The following is a 25,261-nucleotide window of genomic DNA, read 5'->3' as shown; positions in this document are numbered from 1 at the left end:
GGACTTGTGGAAAAAATCCTTAAGATATTTATGCAGTAGAAATTTGAATAGGAGCTTAAATAGGGTTCCTGTAAATGTGAAAGAATAAGCAATGGCCCATTATAACCATCAGTGCAGTTTTAAATATCTTTATTTAAATAGTCAAAATAAATATTTGATAAGATATAGCTAACCAAAGTACCACAGCTCTTTTTTTGAAGCACAGATTATCAAAGTAACATGAGTGCCACCTTCTGGTTTAGACATGAAAACACTTTGGGTTGTTCAACTTGCATTCAAAACTTCTAGCTGAAGGGTGTAGGTTTTTTTCTTTTTCCCTTTTTTTTTTTTTAAATAATTAGAATGTTCATCTTCAACATTCACAGAATGCTGTAAGAACAAAAATAGTTAAACGCAAGAGTTCAGTAAGCCTTGCTTATTTTTAGTGCCTGGAGCAAAATAAGTATATAAATCGTGCACAAATATTTTTCCCCAAATATAACTTCATAGGTGTCAATCCAATTAAAACACATGAATGACCATAATTTTAAATAAATAATTAAATGCAGTGGCTTGTAATACAAGAAGGAATCTTGGAATCAATGTACTTTGGAGTATATTCTTCCAACTCTTTTCTACCCTAAAAAAAATTCCTTCCTCTGTATTAAGTGAAATGTGTGCACCTCCTATCCAGGAAGTGACAGAACCTATCAAAGGAAGACTGAGAAATTCAGCAAATGTACTACTACAAATGGCACAAAGAACTGCAGCCCATTTTATATTTGCTGCAACAGTCAAATCACAAAGTTGTTGAGAAACTATGGGTAAATTACAATCGAGTTCAGGTCCATTTGTACATTACTAGCTTTGCAAGGGTAAAAAAAAGTTTTAATCCTTTTGTTTCACTTCACACAATACCCACAAAACTACATGGCTGTTATGTCAGAGTCATTTGATAACAAGATACTAAAGCTGTTTCAAAGCAACTGCAATTTAAGAAACAAATTTGCCCCAACTCCGGTGTTGCCCCCACTGCAGATATAAATACAACTGCACCTTCTTTGTGCTTACAGTAGTAAAAATAATTTACCAACAGCGTTGGTTCTGGGTCTCTTATTTTTCTCCATATTCAGTATGGACTGGAAGCACCTGAGGCCACATCCTGGGTGACACTGTGCTGTGTCAAAACTGTAATTCTGTATGGCATCATGTCGTATGGACTTCTAAATTTTGTCTCCCAACATTTTCGCTCTCTATGCCACACCATACACCGGTATATGCCCACATGAAGCCTGTTTTAATCCACACACTAAGAAGCCACTGCTAGCTAAACATTATAATTTCACAACTCCGCACACTTCTCCTGTATATTGACTTGCTGTCAGTTAGGATCGTAACCCTCGAGTCTTCTGGAATACATATAGCAACTTATATATTTTTTTAAATGTATAACTTTTTTGAACAAAACCCATTCATGTGTTGATGTCCCAGCAAATTCTCATTCAAATTACGAAGACAGCCAGTTATTGCACTTGTATCTCACAGCAGCGAGCACTTCAGGAGGAGGACCATGTCTTTTTCCACCGTTGCCATCCTCATACTTTGTTATTCTACAGCAGCAACAGTTCATGATGTATTCATCAGCACTTAATCAACTCCTTGTTTGTCAAAGGTTCTGCAATGACTTCATCACGCATGAACTGTTCCTAAAGACAGCAAGTAGAGGTTTAGTTGATTTTTATTATTTTTGGCTCTCCTCTCCCTCAAAAAACACCAGATAACCACTTGTTTTCTAGCCTGGGTATAACTGGTATGAATCTAACAAAACACGAGAACCATAACATGCCTATTAGATAAGAAGAACTATTAGACTAGCTGACAGGGCTGCTAGAGTCATAGATAGATCTTAACATCACTGAGATTGTTTTGACCTGCGTTCCACCCCATGCTCACCTAAGCTGGCATGTTTTAAAGCCCAAGTGCGGCAAGAGAAGACGACCAGAAAAACCAAGGGGTGAGGCAGGAGCCCTAGTCACAAACAAAAGGGCCCCTAGCTCGCACAACCTTATCCCATGTTTACCAAGGACTTTTAAAAGCTACCACCGCGCCTTCCTCAGGGGATAGCGAACCGAAACTCGACTTGGGCGGACCCGGCGCCGGGGGAAGTAGGCCGTAACCCTGTGGGACAGCCTTCTCCCCGCACCCACCTGGTCGTAAATGACGCGCAGGATCAGGGAGCAGCTGGGGCAGGTGGCCACGTCCTCGCCGTTCTCCAGATCCTCCTGCAACAGCCCCGGAAGAGCCGTCACCGACCCGCCGCCTGCCCGACCCACAGACACCCGCGGCCGGCGGAGGCGGGACCGCGGCCTAACGCTGTTCCCCTCCGCCTCCCTCCCCCGCCGCCTCGTCCCTGCACGCCCGCCGTTACCCGCGTGATGAGGAAGCGGTCCCCGCACGGGCACGGGTAGCTGTAGGTCTCGGTCTCCTCGTCGTACTCGAAGTCCTCAATCTCCACCTCGTCGTGGAAGACCGACATGGCACCGCCGGCAGGCGAGGGACGGGGGCGGAAGGGACGCAAGAGCGCACGCGCCGCGTGACAGAACGGGGGCGGGGCGAGAGCGCGTCTTGTCACGTGATGCGGCGCCGGGTAGGGGATGCTGCGGCGGAGCGCGAGGAGGGCGGGTGGGGAGTGGGGCGCGCGCGCGCCTGCGGGGATCCCTTGGGGAGCGGGGGTGAGGGTCAGCGCGCGAGAGCGCGGGGAGGTGTGGGGGCGGGGCCGCGGGGGGGCTGCCCTCTTCCCTCCGGCCCCTCCCGCTCCCTCCTCACCGCCGGAGCCCCGCAGGTCGGCTGGAAGCGGTGGCCGGGCCGTCGAACCCCTGAGCGGCCCGGCCGCCCTCTCCGACCGATACCCTCCGCTCTTCGGCCCTGCCGGGTTCCCCGTCCGCCTTCCTGCCTGAGAGGCGGCGCGGAGCAGTGGTCCCTAGCGGCTGAGGGGGACGGCCGGGTGTAGCCGCGACCTTGTCCTTCCCCGCGTCCCGGGACGAGGCGGGAGGGCGGCGAGGACGCAGCCTTCCAGCCTCCCTAGCGCTGCCCCGCTTCCGCCGAGCGCAGGCTTCTCCCGTGTGCCCCCACCGCCGTGTGCTCCTTAATGCTAGGCGAAGGGGAGAAGGTTTTTCTGGTGATGACCCCTGCAGAAGGGACGGTTTGTCTAGAGGGGTATCTCGTAGCGATCCCTGCACTTGCTTTTGGCAGAACGTTTCCTATCCTGCTCCATTAAGTATCCTTGCTTCCCCCTCAACACTCTCTTGCATTAACTTATGCAGTAATTTGCTCTTCAGTGTGATACAGGTTAACTGAAAGTAACTCGCTCCCTTCAGATACTGATGTAGGATTGAGGAAGAGAAGAGATGCAGTCGTAGGTCTCAAGCAGTATTAACCCAGGGCTAGTGGGTCAGAGGGTAGGGAGAATGAATTATTTGCTTGATTTCAATTTTAGGCGAAGAGAGCATGGAGTCATGTACAAAAGAAACACTTATTTCTCTCCACGAAGTAAAGGAAGAAAGGGAATATTTGGAGTGGCTATTTCTGTGGGGGCTTGGGTAAGAAGAGAAGTAAAAAATAAAGGGAGAATATCCTACCAGACAGGAGCTTGGGAGGCTGAAGTGCTGTGCCTCTTGGAGGGCAGGGAATTGGAGGAGCCAAGAAAGTTGCAGAGATGCCAGATGGGGGAGAGGTTGTTCACGTTTTGTAAAAGTGTGACTCAGACTTGTATATGGTAGAGGAGAACCAGGACTCATGAAAAGAGATTTTGGAATTTATTTGTTACAGAGTAAACATTACAATTGATTTTCATTGTGATTTTCAGGATTGGAAAGTGATTGATGATAGTGTAAATGGAACAAGTATCTTGAACTGCTGTTCAAGAGTTACTTTTAATTTGGGGTACGTACAGTCTCAGTCTTAAAATAATCTATATCAATAGGGTATTTCAGCCCTGACTTCAAACTTGTAGCTGCTACAATAAGATAAGGCTGACATTTATTTTGTTTACAATATGATGTATTGATACTGTACTTAGTTCATTGGTAGAACCATGTGTAGAACTGAACATATTTCCTTCCTAAAGTGGTAGCAGTGAACGTGAGAATGAGGCCAGCTTTAAGCAATTGTCAACCTTAGCAGCAGAATTAAACCAAATATGTAAAATAAACAATCCAGAATCTTTGTGTTGGATTTTAAAGTTAGGCTACTTGTTTTACCTGCAGATGTCACTGTGTTTAATAGCAATTAATTATAGAAAGGGTCTTGAAGGATGTGAGGTGATTTTAAAAAAATATGAAAAGAGAAGAATTAAATCATTATTCTTAGTCCTTGGCCTCTGAAGCAAAGCATTGGACTTTATATGGTTATTGGGATGTGATGGTTTAGTTAGTCATGGCTGTTGGCATAAACAACTTACATAAGAATGTCCACTTTCAAACTTCCTTTATTTTTGCTTTGAATTAGTTAATGTGGTAGAGTGAAAAGCCTGAAAACATGAATCAAAAAGCACTTGGAAGACTAAAGAAAGGAGATGTAGATGGATATAACCAAGATCTGCTTTCTGAAAGATTCCAGGTGATAAAATGATCTCATGAATTTGACTAACTCAATGATTTGTGAGCACTCAGGATTTACAGACTGAACATGCTGATGTAGAGGAATGTGGCTTTTTCATTAGAGGTGTACTTTGTCTGCTCAAATAATTCAAGAATGTTAATACTTTTTCCATCAATAGCTTCTGCACATTTGCATGTAGAAAGTGCTAAAGTATTTTGTTTAAATACAATACTCTGTATATGCTATGGCAAAAAAAAATTAAGTAATTTTGCTTACTGGTAGTAGATGAGTTTTAAATAATTCCACTTTGAAAAGTTGCAAGTTGCTGTGGAATTAAATGCTAAAAAGCTATGAAAGATTATGGACAGTTACAAGCTGCAGGAGATATTTCTTATGCCTGAAAGTGGGCGTTTTGAATAGTTACAGTAAATGTATTCCATTTCTGAGCAGCCTAATTTATGAAAGCTCTGCCTCCCATTTGTACAAGATTACAAACACGACAAATTACTAAGTGACCAGCCAATGCAGCTGTTAGTGAAAGCCTAGAGAGGATAGACCTGATTAGTTAAACAAGCTGGATCGTTGCCATTTCAAAGGATTCCAAATGAAAAACAACAACATTGTGAAAATAAATTACATGCTTTGAAAGAATGCAGGCAAAGAGATTTAAATGGAAGTAAAAGATTAAGAATGCTTTAAAGAAGCAATGGACTGCATGGTAGAAATAATGCGATAATTTGATAGGTGATGATAATATGATAGAGATTTATGCTAATCCATTTTAGGAAAAACAAAGGCAGATTTACAAGCAATGGGAAGTATCTCTTGGCTCACTATGAACCTGTTCCTACACTTTATAAGTAGTGGATATTTCTGACTTATTTTGAATATTGTATGTGTCAGTTTATCTTTCTCTGTCATAGCTCCGTTTGAGCATGCAGTTCTGTAGCTTCACTCAACGTTTCACACCAGTCCTGTAGTTTCTCAGTGTTCCTTTGAAGCGAGGCCCTATCTTTCAGCATGTCAGCTACTCCTCTGATTTAGTGTGGTACATTCTGTCTCTTGATCCAAGTTGCTGAGCAGTATCAGCCCCAATATCAACCCCAGGGTACTCTTACTAGCCAGCAACTGAAGCAACTTGAAGCCATCAAAGCCTTCAAGTCTGCCCGCCCAGCCAGTTTTCAACCGCTCCAACAGTCCATCTGACCTCAGCTTCCTAACGTGTATGCTGTGGGAGATGGTGTCAAAAGCCACAGGAAAGTCAAGGTATATTGTACCTACTCCTGTCCCCTTCGCTGTGTGACCAGACATTTTGTTGCGTTAGATGTTCTAATTTGTCAAACATAATTTGCAATTTGCCGTTGGTAAATCTGAGTTGAATCTCCCTGATTCCTTTCTTAGCTTTCACACAGGTTCCAAGAGGACAAGCTCTGAGCATTTTTCCAGAGACTGAGATGGTGTTGACTGGACATAGGCATTAGGTGATAGCCGGTTGCCTCACCAGCATGTCACCTGTGCCTGGCAGCAACCTTGAGTGTATCCCATCTGGCTTTGTACGTTTGACTACATCCAGCTTCTCCAAGCAGTTGCTGGCCTCGCTCCTACTTAGCCCTTTCCTTCGTAAACACTACTGGTACAAGCAGAGGTCTGGGTGCAGGCATACTTCTCTGTCGTATCTCTGTCTGTGAAAACCGAGGCAAAAAAAGTGTTGAGTACTTCAGCCTTTTCCATATCGTCTGTGAAAAGATTGCTTTCCCCTTCAATAGATGGATGCACATGTTCACTTCTTTGTGATTCTTTAGTACTTTTAAAATTCCTTATTGTTATCCTCTAGTTCTGTAGCTGGTTTTAGCTCCAGCTGAGCTTTGGCCATTCTGATTTAATGGAAATAAAGGGTGAAAACAAGCCATGTCAAACAGTGGGTATTTTATTTAACAAATATTTATATGGATTTTTCAGGAGCTGGTGATTCTGAAGACTGCCCAGTCATCATGGCTCATGCTACTATTTATGTGGGTTTTACTGTTCCTCAATTACTGAGAAGCGCTAGCAGAATTTTTCCCGCTCATTCTGCATCGGTGGTGTTGAGGCGCTCTGCTTTTTGTTACTGCACAGTGAATGGGTAGGTTATCTACATACAAGAACTTTTTTTTAAAAAAAAAAAAAAGAGAATGTCATGGTAACACTGTCAAAATGAAGCTGGCAAATTATTATAGACCTATAAATACTTATTTATCTCCCAATGATATATTCATATTTAATTCTTATTTAGACTTATGTCATCTGTAGTCTGGATTGCACTGGTAAATTGTTGTGTTAATAGAAATTCATATCAGTAAGGGACAGTAGCACCACTGTCAAAATGACAATTACCTTTGTTTGCTTTTTGTTGCAGCACAATAAAATCAAAAAGGAAAATGGATCACCTAGAGAGGACAGCAAATAATTTTCGCCAGGAGGTTAGTGTTCTGTTGTTTAGGATGTAAGTAATTTTCTTTTGGTGTGAAGAAACTGGATAATTGTATTTGATTCTTGGGCTTCATTTTGTCTTGTACTGGAGTCTGTTTTACTTTTTCTCCTCATTTTTCATATTTGATATTGTTGTAAAATAAGTGTATTTTGTGGTCAGCGGGTGAAATGTAATGAGTTATAAAAATTGTCGGTGACATGTGATGCTGTTTACTTTGGACAAGAAATTTAATAGAATTCTGGTCAAGTAATGAGTTATGATAAGTAATGAAAGCACACCAATACTCATCATTTCTACACAGGCTTCTCAGATATTTATGGATTTCTACAATTCTGGTTTATATCTGAGAATAAAAAAAATGTGGAAAATGTCGTTTTATACCATAGCAGGTAAGATAAGTATAGGCATTTTGAAGGGAGAGATGAACAGTTGTAAAAACGATTTTTGTATCTATTTTAATTCACACATACAAGGAAGACAGAGCATTGTTCTCCATCACAATCCATAAATGCTTATTCTGGATCTCAGTTTTGTGCTGTAAGCATTCTTTTTCATAATATTCAGAGGTGAATGTACTCTTGTATTTCATATGGGTATTTTCTTTCTGTAATTAGCTAAAGTAGATGTTTTGAAATTTTAAAATACTGGGAGAATATTACTTCAATTCTCAAAAGTTTTTCACTAGTGAAACAATTCTGCATTTTTCTTAGACTTTTCAGGAGAAGTAGGGCACTTTTTTGACTGAAAAATCCTATCTTTAATTCTCAGGAACTGGGAAATGGTGCCCAATTTTTCTCCATTGTGTAGTTAGCTTCTCTCACTCCTGAGTAGCCGTTCATGATGGGGTAGTCACACAGCAGGACAAACTCTGTGTTTTCAAACACACTGTACAGTTGTTAATGTGCTTGTCTGTGCATAATTAAGTCCTTCTCTGCTACATTTTTCCCTAACCATGAGTATAGTTGAGACTAAGTCACAGGCCACGTGGATTCTTCTCAGAACGAAGCTGAGTAGGGTACAGGGGATATGTAGGTATGTATAGCTTCTCAGGTGGATCCGATTTGTGCCAGACTAATTCAGTACATGGACAGAATGAGTGTAGAGACAGGTACAGACAGATATACATTCTTTTTTGTTTCTGACAAAAAAATAATTGCACTTTTGAGTTCTGCAGCTATGTTGGTTTTTTTATTTTGGATATTTTTAATTGCTTGGCTTGCTTACTTTTTCTGCTTAACATAAACACTGGGTAGCTGGAAAATACGCAAAAAATGGGTCCTTATGAGGTGTTGGAAGCTCTGAGGTGGGACAGGGAACTGTGTAAGGTCTGAGGAAGAGAAGGATGCTGAATGGGATAGGAGAAAGAGCAGAGCTTACTTCTGCTACTGCAAATTCTCTGCATATCAGAGGATTATGCTGTTTCTTTTTTTAGTGCTTGATTTATTCTTTGTTACTTTATTTCTGACTACTTTAAAATCAGTTTATTTTAAATCCTCTGCTTGGTTTTAAATTCCTTATAATCAGCAGTTGGCTTCCTTCAGTCTGTATTGCCTTATTTGGCCATTTCAGTCCTGCAGAAAGACGAAAGAATCACATTAGTGTGCATGCTACACAGTATTGCCTGTTGAAGAGTGGTAATGGGAAGGATCAGGGCAAGAAAAAGTGCCTAATGCTTTCTTGAAACGCAACAGCGAAGTCCTGTGTTGTCCTCTCTCTTGCTGCAGCCTTGCACTGGGTCAGTTGGATACTCTTGCGATGGTCCAAAATACTGGTTGAATGTCTTTGATCACCCTGACTCAAATTCAGTTTTTGTAATAACTTTATACTGATTAAGAATTACATTTCCAGTGCTCTGTCAGATGTATCAGCCAAAGAACAAATCAGGGAGTGTACTGAAGAGTAAAGAAGGGAATGAAGAAGATCCAAACTTAATGTCCATTTCCTGCACTTAAATGATTGTTCTGATGGAGAAGCCCTAAGTCATGTGTCTGACATATCTCTTGTTAACTTAGAGTGATTGCATTCCCCATTTAATATTGTCTGCTAAAGTGGAAAAGAAATATATGCTACTTTATTTTAAATTGGCAAATGTCCTGCTGTTTAATTGGACAGTGGACATGTTCAGATGTTGCTTTAGGAATAAATTAATTTCCTGCCATGTGTTTTAAATTAGAGCATAGTTGCTTAAAGTTTAATATTTTTTTTTTATCTCTTTGATCTTATACAAATGAGAAATGATGGAGTTTTGGTGGCATTATTAGTATTTCCTAGTGTGGTAAATGACATCAGCATTTTTTAACAGAGTAAAATCTGTATATTGGTCTGTGTAGAAAATAGTTAGGGCATTACTTTCTTTGTAGAGGAAAAAGATTAATAATTACAACTCCAAAAATACCTGGAAAGGAAAGGCATGGAGGGGAGTAGATGAAAATCCATATTGTACTGATGGCCGTCAAAGAGTTTAAGTGGGGAGCTCGTCCCCAATGGTCCTGTTGCAAAATTTGCTTTTCATTTCAAAAAGCATTATTTTTGATATTTATTCCTTTTAAAAAATCTCTTTATCAACTGTGGCTTTTATATCCCCTCCCATCTGGTTGCCAAGCAAAAACTCTTCTGTTAACTAGCAATGAATGCTTGTGTCACAGTTTCCCCGTGTACATAGATCACATATGTGGTCAAATGGGTATGTGTCTAAAAGCAGTAACACAAGGCTTGTTGGTTTTCCTTCCTTAATGCATTATGCATAATCTTTCAGTAATGCATTTAATTACTTAAATAAAACTAGATCCAGATCCAGAATTCTCCCTGGGACTTCAGTAGCAGCTAAGTTTCCTTTGTCAGTCTTCATATCAGAGATCTTTTTACTTTGTTACTGGAAAGGTACAGGAATGCTTGCCTTGTATATGTGTCAAAAGAATCTGAAAAGTGGTAACAAGCAATCACTTCTCTTTATCACTATGTTCTCTTCAACTGAAATAAAAAAAGGTTGTGTATTATCTTAGAATAACCCTGACAAAAGTGATAGACATGGTTTTCTGCTTAAAATCCACCATTTCTCTATTCAGTGACTACGTAAGTGAATCCATTGTTTCTCTACCCCAGTGAAAAAATATTGATGCATTAGGTAACGAAATGTCGCAGATAACATGCAAAGTGATAGATATCTCATACACAGATTCTTGAGTACTCTTGCTGCAAATGATATCTACGTAACGCAATGGCTTATTTTCCTTTTGTTAGGTAATTTCACAAGCAAAAGTGTGTGGAATCACCAATGAATCAGAGACAGTCAAAAGACTTCGTTTGTCTATCGCAAATAAGGATTTTACTTTTAAAGCGGGACAGTGGTAAGATCTTCAGATATTCGAGGGGAAAATTACTAGCAGAAGTCCACTATAACAAAATGATAAAAGGCTTCTGATACTTGAGCCTTGGGGAAAAAACCCATTAATTTATGTAATATGATGCTTTATTATTGGGTGCTCTGTGAAATAGCTGACATTTGGCATAATTTTAAAATAGCCATTATTAAATAAGCTGCTATTATGTTTAAAAGGGCAAAAAATGGATATTCTTTAAATGTTCAGTTTGATTGTTTCAGTATTTTCCTCTGTTTTATGTACATTACATTGTTTCTTCAGGAAGTATACTGCGCTTCATTCTGCAAGCTGTCTTTACTGTATTTACTAGTTATTTTTACAGTGGAGCTGAGACTGCTGCTGATTTGCATGTTATTTACTTTTGGTTTATAATTAAATCAGAATTGCCTGTTAACTTTTATTTCTTCCTTTAGAAGTTTCCACTCTGAAAATTAAGCCTGTTAGGTCAGATTAATAGATAAATATAGATAGGCAAACTTGAAAATAAGAAAAACTTGAGTCATTAAGCCTTTAAAATAATTAGCTGTTTCTTTAAGCAACCTTACAGCTTTTTTCCCCAGGGAAATACTGCATTTTCATATTTGTCTTCCTTCCTTGTTAAAAATAATCCCACTCAATCATTTTTTTTTTTTTTCCCCCTCTTAAAAAGTAATGTGAAACTATGAGTAGTTCCTTTTGGTATTGGTCATTTAAATGTTCTTAAACTTTTTATTGGCTTAGGCCATCTGAAAGTGGTTTTGCTGGAATCAAAGTATAGTTGGTAGGGTATTAGCAGCATATGTTACTCATATAGTGTTAATATGCTGGCTTTTAAATTTAGAACCAGAACACAAGATGCTGATAGCAATAATTTGCTTGTGGAGTAATTTGCTGCAGTTTTTGCACATGTGCAGTGACTCATAGTAAATTCTTGCTTGCCAGTACTTGGAAAGTGCATTAACCCTCCAAAAAAATGTTTTAGAAACTATCATGCTGAAAACTGAAAGCTTTAATTATAATTACTCTTTTTCATTTTCATCTTCCTTGAAAGTATTCTAATGCTATTGTAAGGGATGCACAACTTTTCTATACTTGTAGCTATAAACTGCAGTTGCATTTTTTGATGAGCAGTACAAAACACTGGGTCACAATTTCCTGAGTAGAAAAGGCTGACTTGTTAGAATTTGCTATAAGAAGATCTTACAGCCAAAGATTGTCACTAACATCCACTTGAAAGTGCTCTAGTTATCAAGTTTTTCAGAAGCAAAAGTGAATTTGTTTTGCAAGTGTGCTGGCAGATATTGGTCTGTATCTGACTTCAAGTAATAATGAAGAGACTTGTTGCTATTACACATTTTGATTTACTAAAACATGCATTGAGATATATGCTTGCTATATATACTTTGAAGAAGTAGCTTTATGATTTTAGTGTATCTGACCTCTTCTCCAGCAATTGCTAATGGTTGTTCTTTTCTTAAAGATTTGGCTTAGGAAGCCTTTAAAAGGAGGGAAATTAAAAACCACTGTAAGATCTCTGGTTTTCATCTTTTTGCACTTCTCCTTATTGTGGGTTTATATGTAGGGATTTTTTTTCCCTTTTTTTTCCCCCTATGACTATTCTTTTCACTGAAGTTGTCACAGATAGCATTTCTTCAGGAGTCCTTCCTTCCTATACACAGCTGAGACAAGCCATCAGAAATACAAGCTGGTCCACTTTAATATTGTAGACTATGCACTGAAATCTCTCATAATTATGTAATTGGGAAAGAAATACTAACATAGAAAGAAACATATGCCTACATAAATACTTTAGAAGGGTAAAAACTGTGTTTGATTTAGGTTTTACAGCAGTGTTTGGTTTTGTATGTATGTTTCCCTACCAGGCACAAATAACATTTCCCTTATATGTCAAGCAGAATATTTTTACTCCAATGTAAATTGTTACTTTACAACATAATTGTTTGGTTGTTTTCTTTTGGTTTGGGGTTTTTTTTTTGGTTAATGTAAGATTATTTTCCACCAGAGGGTGGTAAAGAGCTTTAGTAGCATCTCGAGGTGTTCTTTCACACAATAAATGCTGCAATACAAGAGTAGATCCTTACTGCCAGGAAAGCTGATCCCCATTGTCAGTGGGACTGCAGAAGCTGAGGACAGCCAAATAAGCCTTCTCAACATTTTTTTGGTTGGACCTTTCATTTGCAGTCAGATACCTTTATACACTACCAAGTTTATTAGCATAAAGTTTAAAATGGTGTCACTATAGTATTGTATATATCACACTTTGTGCATTCTTCAAGAGAAAGAGAGGATATTTTTCTTTGAAGAGTGAAGCTTTTTGGGGAGTAAGCAGGCAAGATTTTTTCTTTAAAAAGTAATGAACTATTCAAAGTGCTTCTCTCCTCCCTTAAGAATTTATCTCCGTGGAGAATACAACCTTGCTGTTGAAAGAAAATATCTGTGCAGTGGAAACTAGTCTTTTATTGCATTCTCATTTAACTAATACTGAGCCAGCCTAACTCAGGCTTGAACTAAATGATGATTCTCTTCTGCTGGAATTGCTTACCAGTGTAGTTGTTTCCTAAGTGGAGCAGCACAATTAGTTTTAAACCTTAGCCTTCTTTTGAGATACTGGGATTTTGTTATGTGCTGTAGAATCATAGAATGGTTTGGGTTGGAAGGGACATTAAAGACCATGTAGTTCCAACCCCCCTGCCATGGGCAGGGATACCCCCCCGCTAGACCAAGTTGCCCAAAGCCCCATCCAATCTGGCCTTGAGCACTTCCAGGGAGGAGGCATCCATAACTTCTCTGGGCAACCTGTACCAGTGCCTCACCACCCTCACAGTGAAGCGTTTCTTCTAAGTCTGCCCTCCTTCAGCTTAAGGCAGTTACCCCTTGTCCGATCGCTATGTGCCCTTGTAAACAGCCCCTCTCCAGCTTTCTAGTAGGCCCCCTTTAGGTACTGGAAGGCTGCAATAAGGTCTCCCTGCAGCCTTCTCTTCTCCAGGCTGAACAACCCCAACTGTCTCAGCCTGTCTTCATAGGAGAGGTGCTCCAGCCCTCTGATCATCTTCGTGGCCCTCCTCTGGACTTGCTCCAGCAGGTCCATGTCTTTCCTGCGATGAGGACTTCACAGCTGGATGCAGTACTCCAGGTGGGGTCTCACAAGAGCAGAGTAGAGGGGGAGAATCACCTCCCTTGACCTGCTGGTCACGTCTCTTTTGATGCAGCCCATGATATGGTTGACTTTCTGGGCTGCAAGTGCACATTACCAGCTCACGTTGAGCTTCTCATCCACCAGTGCCTCCAAGTGCTTCTCCTCAGGGCTATTCTCAATGCATTCTCTCTCCAGCCTGTATTTCTGCTTGGGATTGCCCCAACCCATGTGCAGGACCTTGCACTTGGCCTTGTTGAACTTCATGAGGTTCACACAGGCCCACCTCTCAAGCCTGTCAAGGTCTCTCTGGATGGGGGTCCCTCCAGTGTATCAATCGCACTACATAGCTTGATGTCGTCGGTGAACTTGCTGAGGTTGCTCTCAATCCTACTGTCCATGTTGCCAACAAAGACATTAAACAGCACTGGTCCCAGTACCCACCCTTAAGGAATGCCATTTGTCACTGGTCTCCACTTACACATTGAGCTGTTGACCGCAACTCTTCGAGTGTGACCACCGAGCCAATTCCATATCCACCAAGTGGTTCATACATCAAATCCATGTCTCTCCAATGTAGAGACAAGGATGTCGTGTGGTGTCATATGCTTTGCATAGTTCTATCCTAGTTAGATAATACCAGTTGCTCTTACCTTATCCACCAACACTGTAACCCTGTTGTAGAAGACCACCATATTTGTCAGGCACAATTTGCCCTTAGTGAACCCATGTTGGCTGTCACCAGTCACCTCCTTATTTTCCATGTGCCTGAGCATAGTTTCCAGGAGGATCTGCTCCATGATCTGCTGGGCATAGGGGTGAGACTGACCGGCCTGTTATTCCCTGGGTCATTCTTTTTTCCTTTTTTAAAAATGGGGGTTATGTTTCCCCTTTTCCAGTCCGTGGGAACTTCACCAGACTGCCACAACTTCTTAAATATGATGGAGAGTGGCTTGGCCACTTCATCCGCCAGTTCCCTCAGGACCCACAGATGCATCTCATCAGGTCCCATGGACTTGTGCACCTTCAGGTTCCTTAGATGGTCTCAAACCTGATCTACTCTTACAGTGGGCGGTTCTTCATTCTCCCAGTCCCTGCCTTTGCCTTCTGTGACTTGGGTGGTGTGGCTGGAGCACTTGCCGGTGAAGACTGAGGCAAAATAGTCATTGAGTACCTCAGCCTTCTCCATATCCTGGGTAACCAGGTCTCCCATTTCTTTCCAGAGAGGGCCCACATTTTCCCTAGTCTTCCTTTTATCACTATAGAAACTTTTCTTCTTGTCCTTAACGTCCCTGTCCAGATTTAATTCTATCAGGGCTTTAGTTTTCCTAACCTGATCCCTGGCTGCTCAGACAGTTTCTGTGTATTCCTCCCAGGCTACCTGCCCTTGCTTTCACCCTCTGTAGGCTTCCTTTTTGTGTTTGAGTTTGTCCAGGAGCTCCTTGTTCATCCATACAGGCCTCCTGGTGTTTTTGCCTGACTTCCTCTTTGTTGGGTTACATCGTTCCTGAGCTTGGAGGAGGTGGTCCTTGAATGCTAACCAGCTCTCTTGGGCCCTTCTTCCCTCCAGGGCTTTGTCCCATGGTACTCTACCAAGCAGATGGCCAAAGTCTGGTCTCTTGAGTCCAGGGTAGTGAGCTTGCTGGGCACCCTCCTTGCTGCCCTAAGGATCTTGAACTCTACCATTTCATGGTCACTGCAGCCAAGGCTGCCCTTGAGCTTCACATCCCCCACCAGCCCCTCCTTGTTGAGAACAAGGTCCAGCATGGCACCTTTCCTTGTTGGCTCTTCTATCACTTGGAGAAGTAAGTTGTCATCAACACATTCCAGGAACCTCCTGGATTGGTTATGCCCTACTGTGTTGTCCCTCCAACAGATACCAGGGTGATTGAAGTCCCCCATGAGGACCAGGGCTTGTGAATGTGGGGCTGCTCCTATCTGTCTACAGAGGGCCTCATCCACTTGGTCTTCCTGGTTGGGTGGCCTGTAGCAGACCCCCACTACTCCCTTTAATCCTGACCCATAAGCTCCCAGTCGGCTCCTCATCCGTTGCCAGGCGGAGCTCCATGCACTCCAGCTGGTCATTGACATAGAGGGTGACACCCCTCCTTGTCTCCTGGGCCTGTCTTTGCTAAAGAGCCTGTATCCTTCCATTCTAGCACTCCAGTCATAGGAGCCATCCCACCATATCTCCATGATGCCAATAAGATCACAGCCCTGCAGGTGTGTGCACATCTCTGACTCCTCCTGTTTATTGCCCATGCTATGTGCGTTTGCACAGAGGCATTTCCGTTGGGCCCCCAATGAAGCTGACTGACTGGCTGGAGTGGCTGGAATTCTTTTGTGCTGCACTTCAGGTGCTCTCCTGCTGACCTGTGATCCTTCTCCCAGCTCTGGGCATCTGTTGCTGGCAGTGGCATCAAACTGGTAGGAGTGGGATGGATTGAGGTTCTCCTCCCCCGGCAACTTTAGTTTAAAGCCCTCTTCACCAGCTTGGCCAGCCTGTGACTGAAGATGCTCTTTGCCTTCTCTGACAGATGGACCCCATCAGCCCCCAGTAGACCAGGTTTCTCAAAGCAAGTCCCATGGTCTAAGTAGCCAAACACCTGGCTGTGGTTGAAGTATTTAAAGATCTATGCAACGCAGAGGAGTTTAAATGTTAGATCATAAACCAGTTTCTAACTTTTTCTGGTACTATTTGGAATATCAAAGCCTTACTGTTATGAAAATAATTATAGCTCGTGTAGTAATGGCTTGCCTTCCGTACTCTCTAATAGCTGATGTTGCAAAAGCTTAGCCATTTGTTACCTTCTAATCTGTAGAAATCCATGCGTGGTTTACTTTTTTAAAAAAAATGGAGTTAGTTATTCCAGTTCAATTTTCTATCACCTAGAAAAAGCTATGTGCCACCAGAGGGCACTGCCGTTCAGTAGGTAAAGCAATTCTGCTCCTAGTAACCGATTTTTCACATTAGAAATTTTTTACAGACTGTGATTTTACTTCAGATATTTCATCTTCCCAAGAAAAGAAAGTGTTTAATCAAAAGTCATTTCCCTAAAATTAGCTTTCCAATCTTCTTATGTTTGAAAATTGAAGAGCCCATCAAAGGGATTGAGAAGAGTGGGATTTAAGGCACTCTATCAGACCATATTGTGTTTGTGTTCTACTATGCAAATAATTTATTTAAACACTTAGAATTCTAGTGTGTTGTGAGATGTGGTACCTAATGCTAAAAGCAGAATGGTTAAAAAACCTGCTCATTTAACAGAGGTGATGACATGTTTCTAGATTAAAATAATTCTAAGGAAATGGCATTACTCAAGATTAAATCCTTTTTTGGAAAAGTTATGTTATGGAAATGAAGATGTCTTTGTAAAGGAAGGATAATTGAAACAAAGGCAGCCATTTTGTTTTGGTTATTTTTTTCCATGCTTTGGGTTGTTGGCTTTTTTTAAACTTTTGTTTCTGGTCTATTTTTAGGGTTGATTTCTTTATTCCTGGAGTATCTGTAGTTGGGGGATTCTCGATATGTTCAAGCCCTGGCCTGTTGGAACGAGAAGGAATATTAGAGCTGGCAGTAAAGTACGCTGTTCATCCTCCTGCTCACTGGATTCACACCAAGGTAAATGAGATTTTACTTGTGCTTGCCTTTTTTTTTTTTTCCAGAAGGGTAGAGTGGGTGGTGTATGTGATTTCAGGCCATTTTTTGCTATTGACTGCAAAACTCCTGTTTTTTAGTACAATGTCAATCTTTTTTAGTACAATGTAACCATTTTTAGTACAATGTAAATCTTAAAACCTTTTGTTCAGTAAGGGATCGAAATTGGATGTTTATGTGGTAATATGGTTATTGTGATCTTTTCACGCCACTCGGGCTTGGTGGACTTGCAGTGATATTGTCGTTAGTGCGTATAAGGGTTCTCACTCCTTTGGAATTCGTGAACTGAAAAATGTTGAAAAACCTCTGTTCTAAAGTGTGTCCCTGAGAGTAGGCTGTGTTACACATTACAAAGTTACATCTTTGTAACAAATATAAACTGGGAATCCTTGTCAGATAAATATAGATTATTAAGGGGGAGCAAAGGGAGATATTTAGAACAGTTTTTCTGAAATGATAAAACAACATAATACATCACAATTTATACAATATTCTTTTAAATATGCAATATTTTTGTAATATTAACATAACCCAAGGCTTGATTTTTGCTATATTAAAAGTAAAGCCTCACACTTTGGCCTCCTGCAGTGTTCTGTTGATCCGTTTACCCCATTTAGTCATAGTCAGAAGAGTCCTATTTCTGCTGCTGTTTATATTTCATAGATGATCTGTCCTATCGACTTTTGTTCTTTTCACAGCCCCCTGTGATCTGTCCTATTTACTGTTCTCTGCCTGGCATTTGTGTTTCTTAAATGTGGCTACAAGATTTAAATTGAGAGATTCTTCTAGGTTTACAAATATTGCATTTTTGTTCAGTGGCCAATAGAATTACAGTAAAGATTGATGCAAAATCACTAGAATTGAGAAGACACAAAGTGGTGCTAATCTAGTAGTTAGCATGTGACCATCCACAGTGTTACAATTGGTGTCGTATCAAGTTATCTCCACTGGAACGCAAAAGAAATAACCTTTTTGAGATGATGTGTAGAAATTGTAGTGCACATGCTGGCAGACCCTGCAATGCCTAAGAGGATTGTCTGGTTTTTGGTATTGCTCTTTATAGAATATGAAGGCCTAACTTCATAATTCCCAGTGTCTGGAGACTCTTTTAGGATTTTTGATGCTAAGTTTTCTGGTTGAATTTATAGGAAAATCTTTAGTTTAGCAGGTAAGCTAAGTCAAACTGATACTGTGGAGAAACCTCTGGGGTATATATGGATTCTTCTAGATCAACAAAAGTGCATGCTTTTCCTTAGGAAAGAAAATGAAAAAAAATAGCAACCTAGAATTTGAAAAGGTTGTATATAGGGTGAAAAAACCTCTGGTACTTAATTTAAAGGAAGTTGATATCTCAGGGTAAAAGATGTTATGGGAATAGTTAGTACTCATTTACTCTGTTTTTCCAGAGATACTTATATTTATTCTTTAATATTCCTATATATAAAAACCATAAAGTTCCGCAGAGTGTTCTTTATAGCTTAGGAAAATACAGCCTTTTGTTTAGAAAAATGTACATGTAGTGATTGCTTCACTTCTCTGTCTAAGCCATTTCAATGCTGTATTTGCAAACTACGCTAAAGGACAACGCTTTTTCACCCTACTTCAGAATTTATTGGGGTTTTTTTGACAACTGACTTACTGTTATCACTGCTAGCGCACTGAAATATGTGGGAAACTGCTGGTTAAGAGAGATTCTTCCTGTGTCCCATCTTGATGAGCTATGGCCAGTTAAGGAGGCAGATTAGACAAGAATGAGATTGGTTTAGAGAAGCATGAATCCAGTCCAGATTCACGTGGCAGAAGGAGGACATAGAATATGGTATCCTTTGTGAAAATAAGCATTTTCAGGGAGAAACAAAGTAGAATGTGGTGGGAAAGCCTGGCAGTGTTCATTGAAAAGGGAGAGAGAAATTAATTTCAGATAAATGTTGATTGTCTTACACTATAATTGAGAGATAATACTTTATGCAATGATTAAGGAAGGCAAAAAACTTTTTTTTTTTAAATGGTCATGCTCACTACTGTAGGAACCTCTGTGTTCTGTGCAGTGCCTGCATCAAAGGGCCTCCTTCCTCCTCCTGGTGGAATTGTTACAAGTTTAAACCTTTGCTTACTATACAGGTGTCATTAATGAAAATCCTTCTGTTTCAATTACTGTTTCCTGATATCAGAAGGATTTTTTGGAGGAAGTGTTTTTATTCTGTAAATGACTAACTGCTAATTTTTCAGCAGTTCTTGTAGGTTTACTTTTTTTTCTCTCCTCCTTTCCCACCTTCCTTAATTTCCCTATCCTCTTTATTTTTTTAAACCCTATATATGGCCCGAAATGAGTTGTTTTCTGCTCCTATTTTCTCCTATTAGCTTACAGTGACTCACCTGACATCTCTGTACTGCACTTTCACCCTTCATACAGGGATGTAGTGCTGGTTTACCAAGAAGATACTGACCCAAATGTTGTTTTTTTTTGTTGTAGCTCTAGTTTTCCACGTATCAAAAAAAAAAAAAAAAAAGCTTCGGCAAATTTCTCTAAGGAATATTTTCTTATGTACAAGTGGAGAGGAAGAGAGAAGGTTTTCCCCTGATTTTTCTTCTGTAGCTGTGAAGTTGCAAATGCAGAAGTGGTTCTGCAAGAAATATTCTTGTGGATACTGGCTTCACTTCTGGGTTTTTTTTTTAATTTTTAGGAATCAGGATGGAAAAACCTTCTGCGTCTGTGCAACTCATTCTGACTTCCCTCTGTGACCTCATAGCAAGGCCTTTTTTGACATGAGACTGGGTTTGGGTAAAAGTGTGATCTCACATGTTAACCTCGTGTTTTTACCACCACGTACTGCTGTTAAAAAACTCTTGCATGAATCATTCCTCTTTCAGCTCTTACAGGGGGTGGGGAGTCACCATACTGCCTTATCAGAAGACTGAAACTTCTGAAAGTAGAACTAGATCCCTAGAGACACTGAAACAGATTGCTACAGATAGCTGGAAACTGTGTTTATTTAAAAGTACTTCATTTTTCCTCACTAGTCAATAAAAATAAAAAATCACAGCCCAGCAAGTCTTGTGACTGTGGTGCAAGAATAATATTTTGACTTTTGCTTTTAGTTTGAAAATAAATATCTTCTTTTCCATCCTAGTGTACTCTTGACTCAGAAGTGGCTCTGCGAGTGGGAGGTGATTTCTTCTTTGATCCTCAGCCTGGTGACTCCCCTGTAAAACTAGTGCTGATAGCAGGGGGTGTTGGAATTAACCCATTGTTTTCTATACTGCTGCATATAGCAGATCTTCATGGATACCAAGAGGGTAAAGGAAATGGATACAAAATGGGAACAGTGAAGCTGTACTACAGTGCAAAAAATACAAGTGAACTCTTATTTAAGGTAAATAAAAAGTTTTTAAAAAAAATAGATCAGAGATATGCAGCTACTAGTGCATGTTGCCAAATTACAGAGAGCTCCTCTGTGTAAGACACTGTACAAATAGAGACAAAAGTCCCTTCCTGCCTCGAATCCCACATGCATTTTGTTAATTATGCCAGTGTGTAAATTAAGGATGTTATTGGACATACCTGGTCTCATTGACTTCACTGGTAAGTCAATTAACCCTAAATAACTGTATGTTACTATACTGCCATAAGAACATCATAGTATACTAAGGATTATATATATGTGTATATATACACTAATAGTATGCATAATGCTATATGCTATAATATCGTAACCACATCATCTCAGTACAGATCATACTGAATTTAAAGACTAGCAAGAGCAATTACATCCAAAGGAAATACTTTTTGAAATAATAGGGGAGGTTTATTGATAATGCATCAGTTATTATTGGGTACTAGGCTATGAATGAAGGATATATAAGCACTTCTTATAAAAAAGTTTGTTATAGTACTTCATTAACATTTACTTAGCAGTTAAAGATCAGTTGTCACGCTCAGCCATTCAGGGTCACTGGTAAGATTTTAGGGTCAAATTTCACAGCTTCTGTAAAGAAGCATCCCTAATGATTTATGTTTCTTTGAGGTGTTGAAAGCTTTTGATTGCAAGATAGAGGTGAAAATCTACCATCATTCCAGAAATTGCATATAGGATCCGTCACTAGTTTTTCGTCTGTACTTCTACCATATTTCTAGATAGGAAGACATTTGCTTTCTTTGAGAAGTCATGTGTGTGTTGCTAGAAGCAGAATAATAAACTGCAATTTATCTACTCTTCCATTTAGCCAACTGCTAATCTCCCAGTCTGCTCTCAGCGTGCACGTTTTTTTCCAGTGCAGGAGCCAGCATTTCCCAAGTTTCACTTCAGCAGAGCTTTTGCATTAGAGGTTCTGGGACAGAAGAGAACACAACGATATGTTGCTGTGCTTACAATATATCCTTCCCTTCAGTCTTCACATGCCCCTCAAATCCAGAACATGCATATGAATATTCCTTCTGTGCAGAGGACTGAGGAAACAGGATCACTAATCTTTATGTCATTGGGAGATGTATCTGTACAAATCTCCACAAGGAACTGCTAGGTTGTTGCTAATGTTTTGGAGGACCTGTTCCCTGAAGCTGCAGCTATGTATAATGTCACCCACATACCACGTTAGAATAGAATTACAAAGGATAGTGTACTAACTTTGCTGCTTCAAGATGCCACTTAGCTGGGTTTTCCTGACTGTGTGAGGACCGAGCGTGACCCTGAGTTCCTTGGTGTGGCTGGGACAGTGGGGATAGGTCTTTTCCCTCAGGTCTGTGTTGCTCAGCTGTCTGCTTCATTTTGTACACGAACTCACCAGGCTGCGAAGAGGCTGCTGAGATGTTGGAAGTTCTCCTTCATTCAGTTAAAAAGAGCCTGCCTCCTGCCCTGGGATACCAGGAAATAGGACTTTGGTGGTTCATGTCACATGTACGATACCTCCCACTGTCTGGCCAGTGTCACTGAATTAGAGTGATAGGTTATGAGTTGGTGTTGTGAATGACTGCAGGATTATTTCAGCAGGTTAAGTCCTAGTTTAGGCATGCTTTCTGGCTCAGTGCTAGGACTTCAACTCAACAGGATGTGTTTGCAAAAGTGTTACCAAATTGTACCTGGTGGGACAGAAGTTCAGAGTCGCATCCAGACCAGTGAAAGCAGGCCCGTATTAGAGGTGCTAGCAGAACAGCGTACAGCGGTGTCTCCATTCCACATCTTTTTAGGGAATCAGAAACAGATTTGTCTATTAAGTAGAATCTGTCTGGGTTTTTTGTTGAGCAACCGACAGCAGACTGTTCAGTGTAATAGTTAGTTATTACAAATGCGTAACAAAATGAGCTAATTTACCTATTCACAGCCCAGAATCTAGACAGTAACTAAATCTTAGTTTCAGAACTAACTACAGCATCTGACTGACAGATATTTTTTTTTTACTATGATTTGAAGTGAAGCAGCTGGGTTTTTGGTGGTAACTATCACATTTGTGACTTAGGGAAGTGAAAATTACAGAGTTTCTGCTCTGATAAAAATAGCATTAGCATTACACTGTAGTTGGTTTTACCTGCACAGTACAAGAGAGTAAGAGTCTAGTAATCTTACCAGATAAAGCGGATGAGACTCAAAAAGTTCTTAACAAATGGGAAATACATACTGCAGGGTTGTTTTTTTAAGTGGAAAACCCATATGGAAATGGAGGGAGGAAATTGTAAGGATTTATATGGGGAAGAAATATGTCTAGGAAAGGACAGAACTGGTTCTTAGATCCAAATCTTACAAGTTGCACCCTATTATTAAAAAAAAAAAAAAAAAAGGAGAAAAGCACTAACAGCATAGCTGGTAGTGTATTCACGTTCCAGATATGGGAATTCTGTGTATGTGTGCAGGTCAGCCATGTGAAATCAAGCCCATCGAGTTCTCAGTGCTGAAAGCAAGAGGCTTGGTGCTTGGTGATCATCAGTGCTGTTCTGGGACCGTAGGCATACATCTGCTTTGATTTAATGGCCTGTGGTATAAGCAAGTGTGTTTAACATTACAGAAAAATATTCTTGGTTTGATGAATGCATTTCCTGGAAAGATCGCATGTCGTTTCCACGTTACCCAACAGAGTTCACAGATCTGTAAAGAACTGCAGCCACACATTACAGGTAAATATAATGGCAATGCACAGAGATGATTTTCTGAAGTCTAAGTTTGATTAAATCCTAGAGGATGAAATTTAATATAATTAGTTCTAATGTATGCTTATATACATCATTTAGTATTTTTACATTTAAAAATTCAAAATGAGATGTGAGTTAAACCTACATAATTTCACTGTGCATATTATGCTTTGGAGAAAAATTTTCCCTTTGCAGTTTTTGTTTTCATTTCTAGTAAACCGCCCCTGTTAATTCCAAACTTTATACTGGTATTTCCCACTGCAGACTTTATTCCAGAAACTATTAAGCGAAGGAAATACTTAGCTTAAGGTGGGATTGATGAAGGATAAGCTGACTGCTTGTAAGACGTACTTCATCATGTTTCCATTTCTTTTGTATTTGTGTTAGAGATACCAACCTATTTTTTTCATTGGAATGTGGGATGTTTAGTTGTACGTAAGCCATGTTCCTCTTCAGTGACTAATATCCCATGCATTCCAACTGGAAGTACTGATCTAAATTCCCAGAACAAATGGTTTTGGAAGCCTTAAATCTTGATACCTATTACCCTTAAACAAGTCTGGCATTTTTAAGAAATGGTGCTTGAAATACCTCTAACCAGTCATTCTTTTTGAAATGACTTTGTGATTAATAGTTCTGTTCTCATTTCCTACTTTTTTGTCAGAGGGAAGAATATCTGAAAAGGATCTAGAAAAACACGCATCTAAGGATACTTTATGGTACATCTGCGGTCCACCTCCAATGATAGAATCTATATCCAAACTACTGTCTAACATTGGTGTTCCTAGAAACTGTGTTTTCTTTGAGAAATGGTGGTAGGGACACCTGCTGAACAGAAAATACATTATTTGTTTCCAGTTTATTTTGATAAGCTGAAATGTACAGAAAATGGACTATGAATTATTTGGAAGATTTTACTTCATACATGAAGACATCCTCAGTCATGATGGTGATCCTTTAATTTAACTATAATACACTTGTAATAGTGTGCTCCTTTTGGGGGAAAAAAAATGATTTTTTATTAAAGACATTAACTGTTTGGAGGTTTTTTTGGATGGTTTGCTTACTTCTATGAATGTCAGCATATTTTCACTTTATACACTCATTTTGTTAGCTTTTACAAGAGTTTCAGTGCCTGGTTCAGCAGTTGTAGAGAATCAGTTGTGCAGCAATACCAGGTCAGTTTATAATAAATAACAATTCAGGCCACAACTTCTGAATCTGCTCCAAATTGTTGTGCTAATGAGTCAACACACTGCCTGCCCCAGTTCTGGATAATAAATTAATACTTTTATAGACGTAGAGTTGCCATGTTGTGACTTCCGTCTCTTGCCACTTCTTGTTAAAAGAAAAAAACCCTTTTATTTAAGTTGACTGCATTGACAGTAAAAGACATTTTTTTCATAATCATATTCAGATTTGAGTTTAAAATATTGATGTGTTAAAAATCTGTTAGCCTCTGACAGAGCTGTACAGAGTTATTCATGTGACGCTGCCTCCCCTGCGGGTGCTGACGTAGCCCTTCCAGCTTCTGCTTGCTTCCTTAAAAATGGGACTGGCCACCACCAGCCGAGACAAGAGACCTCTGTCATCCTGCTGCAATGCAGAGCTTTAGCTGGCTCTGGGACATCCCAGTTCCGTTTGGAAAAAAGTCTCTGGAAAGTTTGCTCTTTTCAGGTATGAGTGTACCTCTAGGTGTAATGGCCGATAGCGAGACCTTCCTGAACAAAGCTTCTTCCCCCAGCTTGTAGAAAAACTCATGTAAATGTTGAGAATAACAAAAAGCCATAACGAGTTAGCTAATTATAGGCAGTTCAAGTCCTTAAGTGGTAGAGATTCCCATTGTAATTTAAAAGCATTTAAATTATTAAAAATACTATATTATTATTGAATTATTAAAAATACACCTTCTCTTTTTTAG

General features: G+C 40.1%; 2 protein-coding genes across 7 annotated transcripts; one reads left to right on the top strand and one right to left on the bottom strand.

Annotated features, from left to right (window-relative positions):
- Positions 1-112: 112 nt before the first annotated feature.
- On the bottom strand, positions 113-2,567 carry DPH3 (diphthamide biosynthesis 3). Of its 2 annotated transcripts, XM_075745872.1 has the most exons (3): positions 2,408-2,567; positions 2,187-2,261; positions 113-1,685 (listed from the first exon to the last, which is right to left on the bottom strand). In XM_075745872.1, exons 1-3 carry the CDS (start codon positions 2,513-2,515, stop codon positions 1,620-1,622), a joined length of 249 nt encoding a protein of 82 aa, XP_075601987.1. In that variant the 5' UTR covers positions 2,516-2,567; the 3' UTR covers positions 113-1,619. The 2 variants fall into 2 exon arrangements, with proteins under 2 accessions (XP_075601987.1, XP_075601988.1); XM_075745873.1 differs by lacking the exon at positions 2,187-2,261.
- A 22-nt stretch (positions 2,568-2,589) lies between these two features.
- Positions 2,590-24,638, top strand: OXNAD1 (oxidoreductase NAD binding domain containing 1). Of its 5 annotated transcripts, none has more exons than XM_075745871.1 (9): positions 5,464-5,844; positions 6,538-6,700; positions 6,974-7,037; positions 10,289-10,395; positions 17,042-17,183; positions 20,351-20,387; positions 20,496-20,593; positions 23,217-23,325; positions 24,005-24,638. In XM_075745871.1, exons 2-9 carry the CDS (start codon positions 6,570-6,572, stop codon positions 24,157-24,159), a joined length of 843 nt encoding a protein of 280 aa, XP_075601986.1. In that variant the 5' UTR covers positions 5,464-5,844; positions 6,538-6,569; the 3' UTR covers positions 24,160-24,638. The 5 variants fall into 5 exon arrangements, with proteins under 5 accessions (XP_075601983.1, XP_075601984.1, XP_075601986.1 ...); XM_075745870.1 differs by having other exon boundaries at positions 20,493-20,593; XM_075745868.1 differs by lacking the exon at positions 5,464-5,844 and adding an exon at positions 2,590-2,626 and having other exon boundaries at positions 20,351-20,593.
- The last annotated feature ends 623 nt before the right edge of the window (positions 24,639-25,261 follow it).

The sequence above is a fragment of the Balearica regulorum genome, chromosome 2, assembly GCF_011004875.1.
Source record: "Balearica regulorum gibbericeps isolate bBalReg1 chromosome 2, bBalReg1.pri, whole genome shotgun sequence".
Taxonomy (NCBI): domain Eukaryota; kingdom Metazoa; phylum Chordata; class Aves; order Gruiformes; family Gruidae; genus Balearica; species Balearica regulorum.
This window is presented reverse-complemented; position numbering and strand designations above follow the sequence as displayed.

Coding starts and splice junctions, on each gene's coding strand:
- DPH3 (XM_075745872.1), bottom strand. CDS start 2,515: ATGTCGGTCTTCCACGACGAGGTGGAGATTGAGGACTTCGAGTACGAC. Junction 2,262..2,407: donor ACCGCTTCCTCATCACGCGG/GTAACGGCGGGC, acceptor GGGCTGTTGCAG/GAGGATCTGGAGAACGGCGA. Junction 1,686..2,186: donor TGCGCGTCATTTACGACCAG/GTGGGTGCGGGG, acceptor TGCTGTCTTTAG/GAACAGTTCATGCGTGATGA.
- OXNAD1 (XM_075745868.1), top strand. CDS start 6,570: ATGGCTCATGCTACTATTTATGTGGGTTTTACTGTTCCTCAATTACTG. Junction 10,396..17,041: donor ACTTTTAAAGCGGGACAGTG/GTAAGATCTTCA, acceptor GTCTATTTTTAG/GGTTGATTTCTTTATTCCTG. Junction 23,326..24,004: donor ACTGCAGCCACACATTACAG/GTAAATATAATG, acceptor CTTTTTTGTCAG/AGGGAAGAATATCTGAAAAG.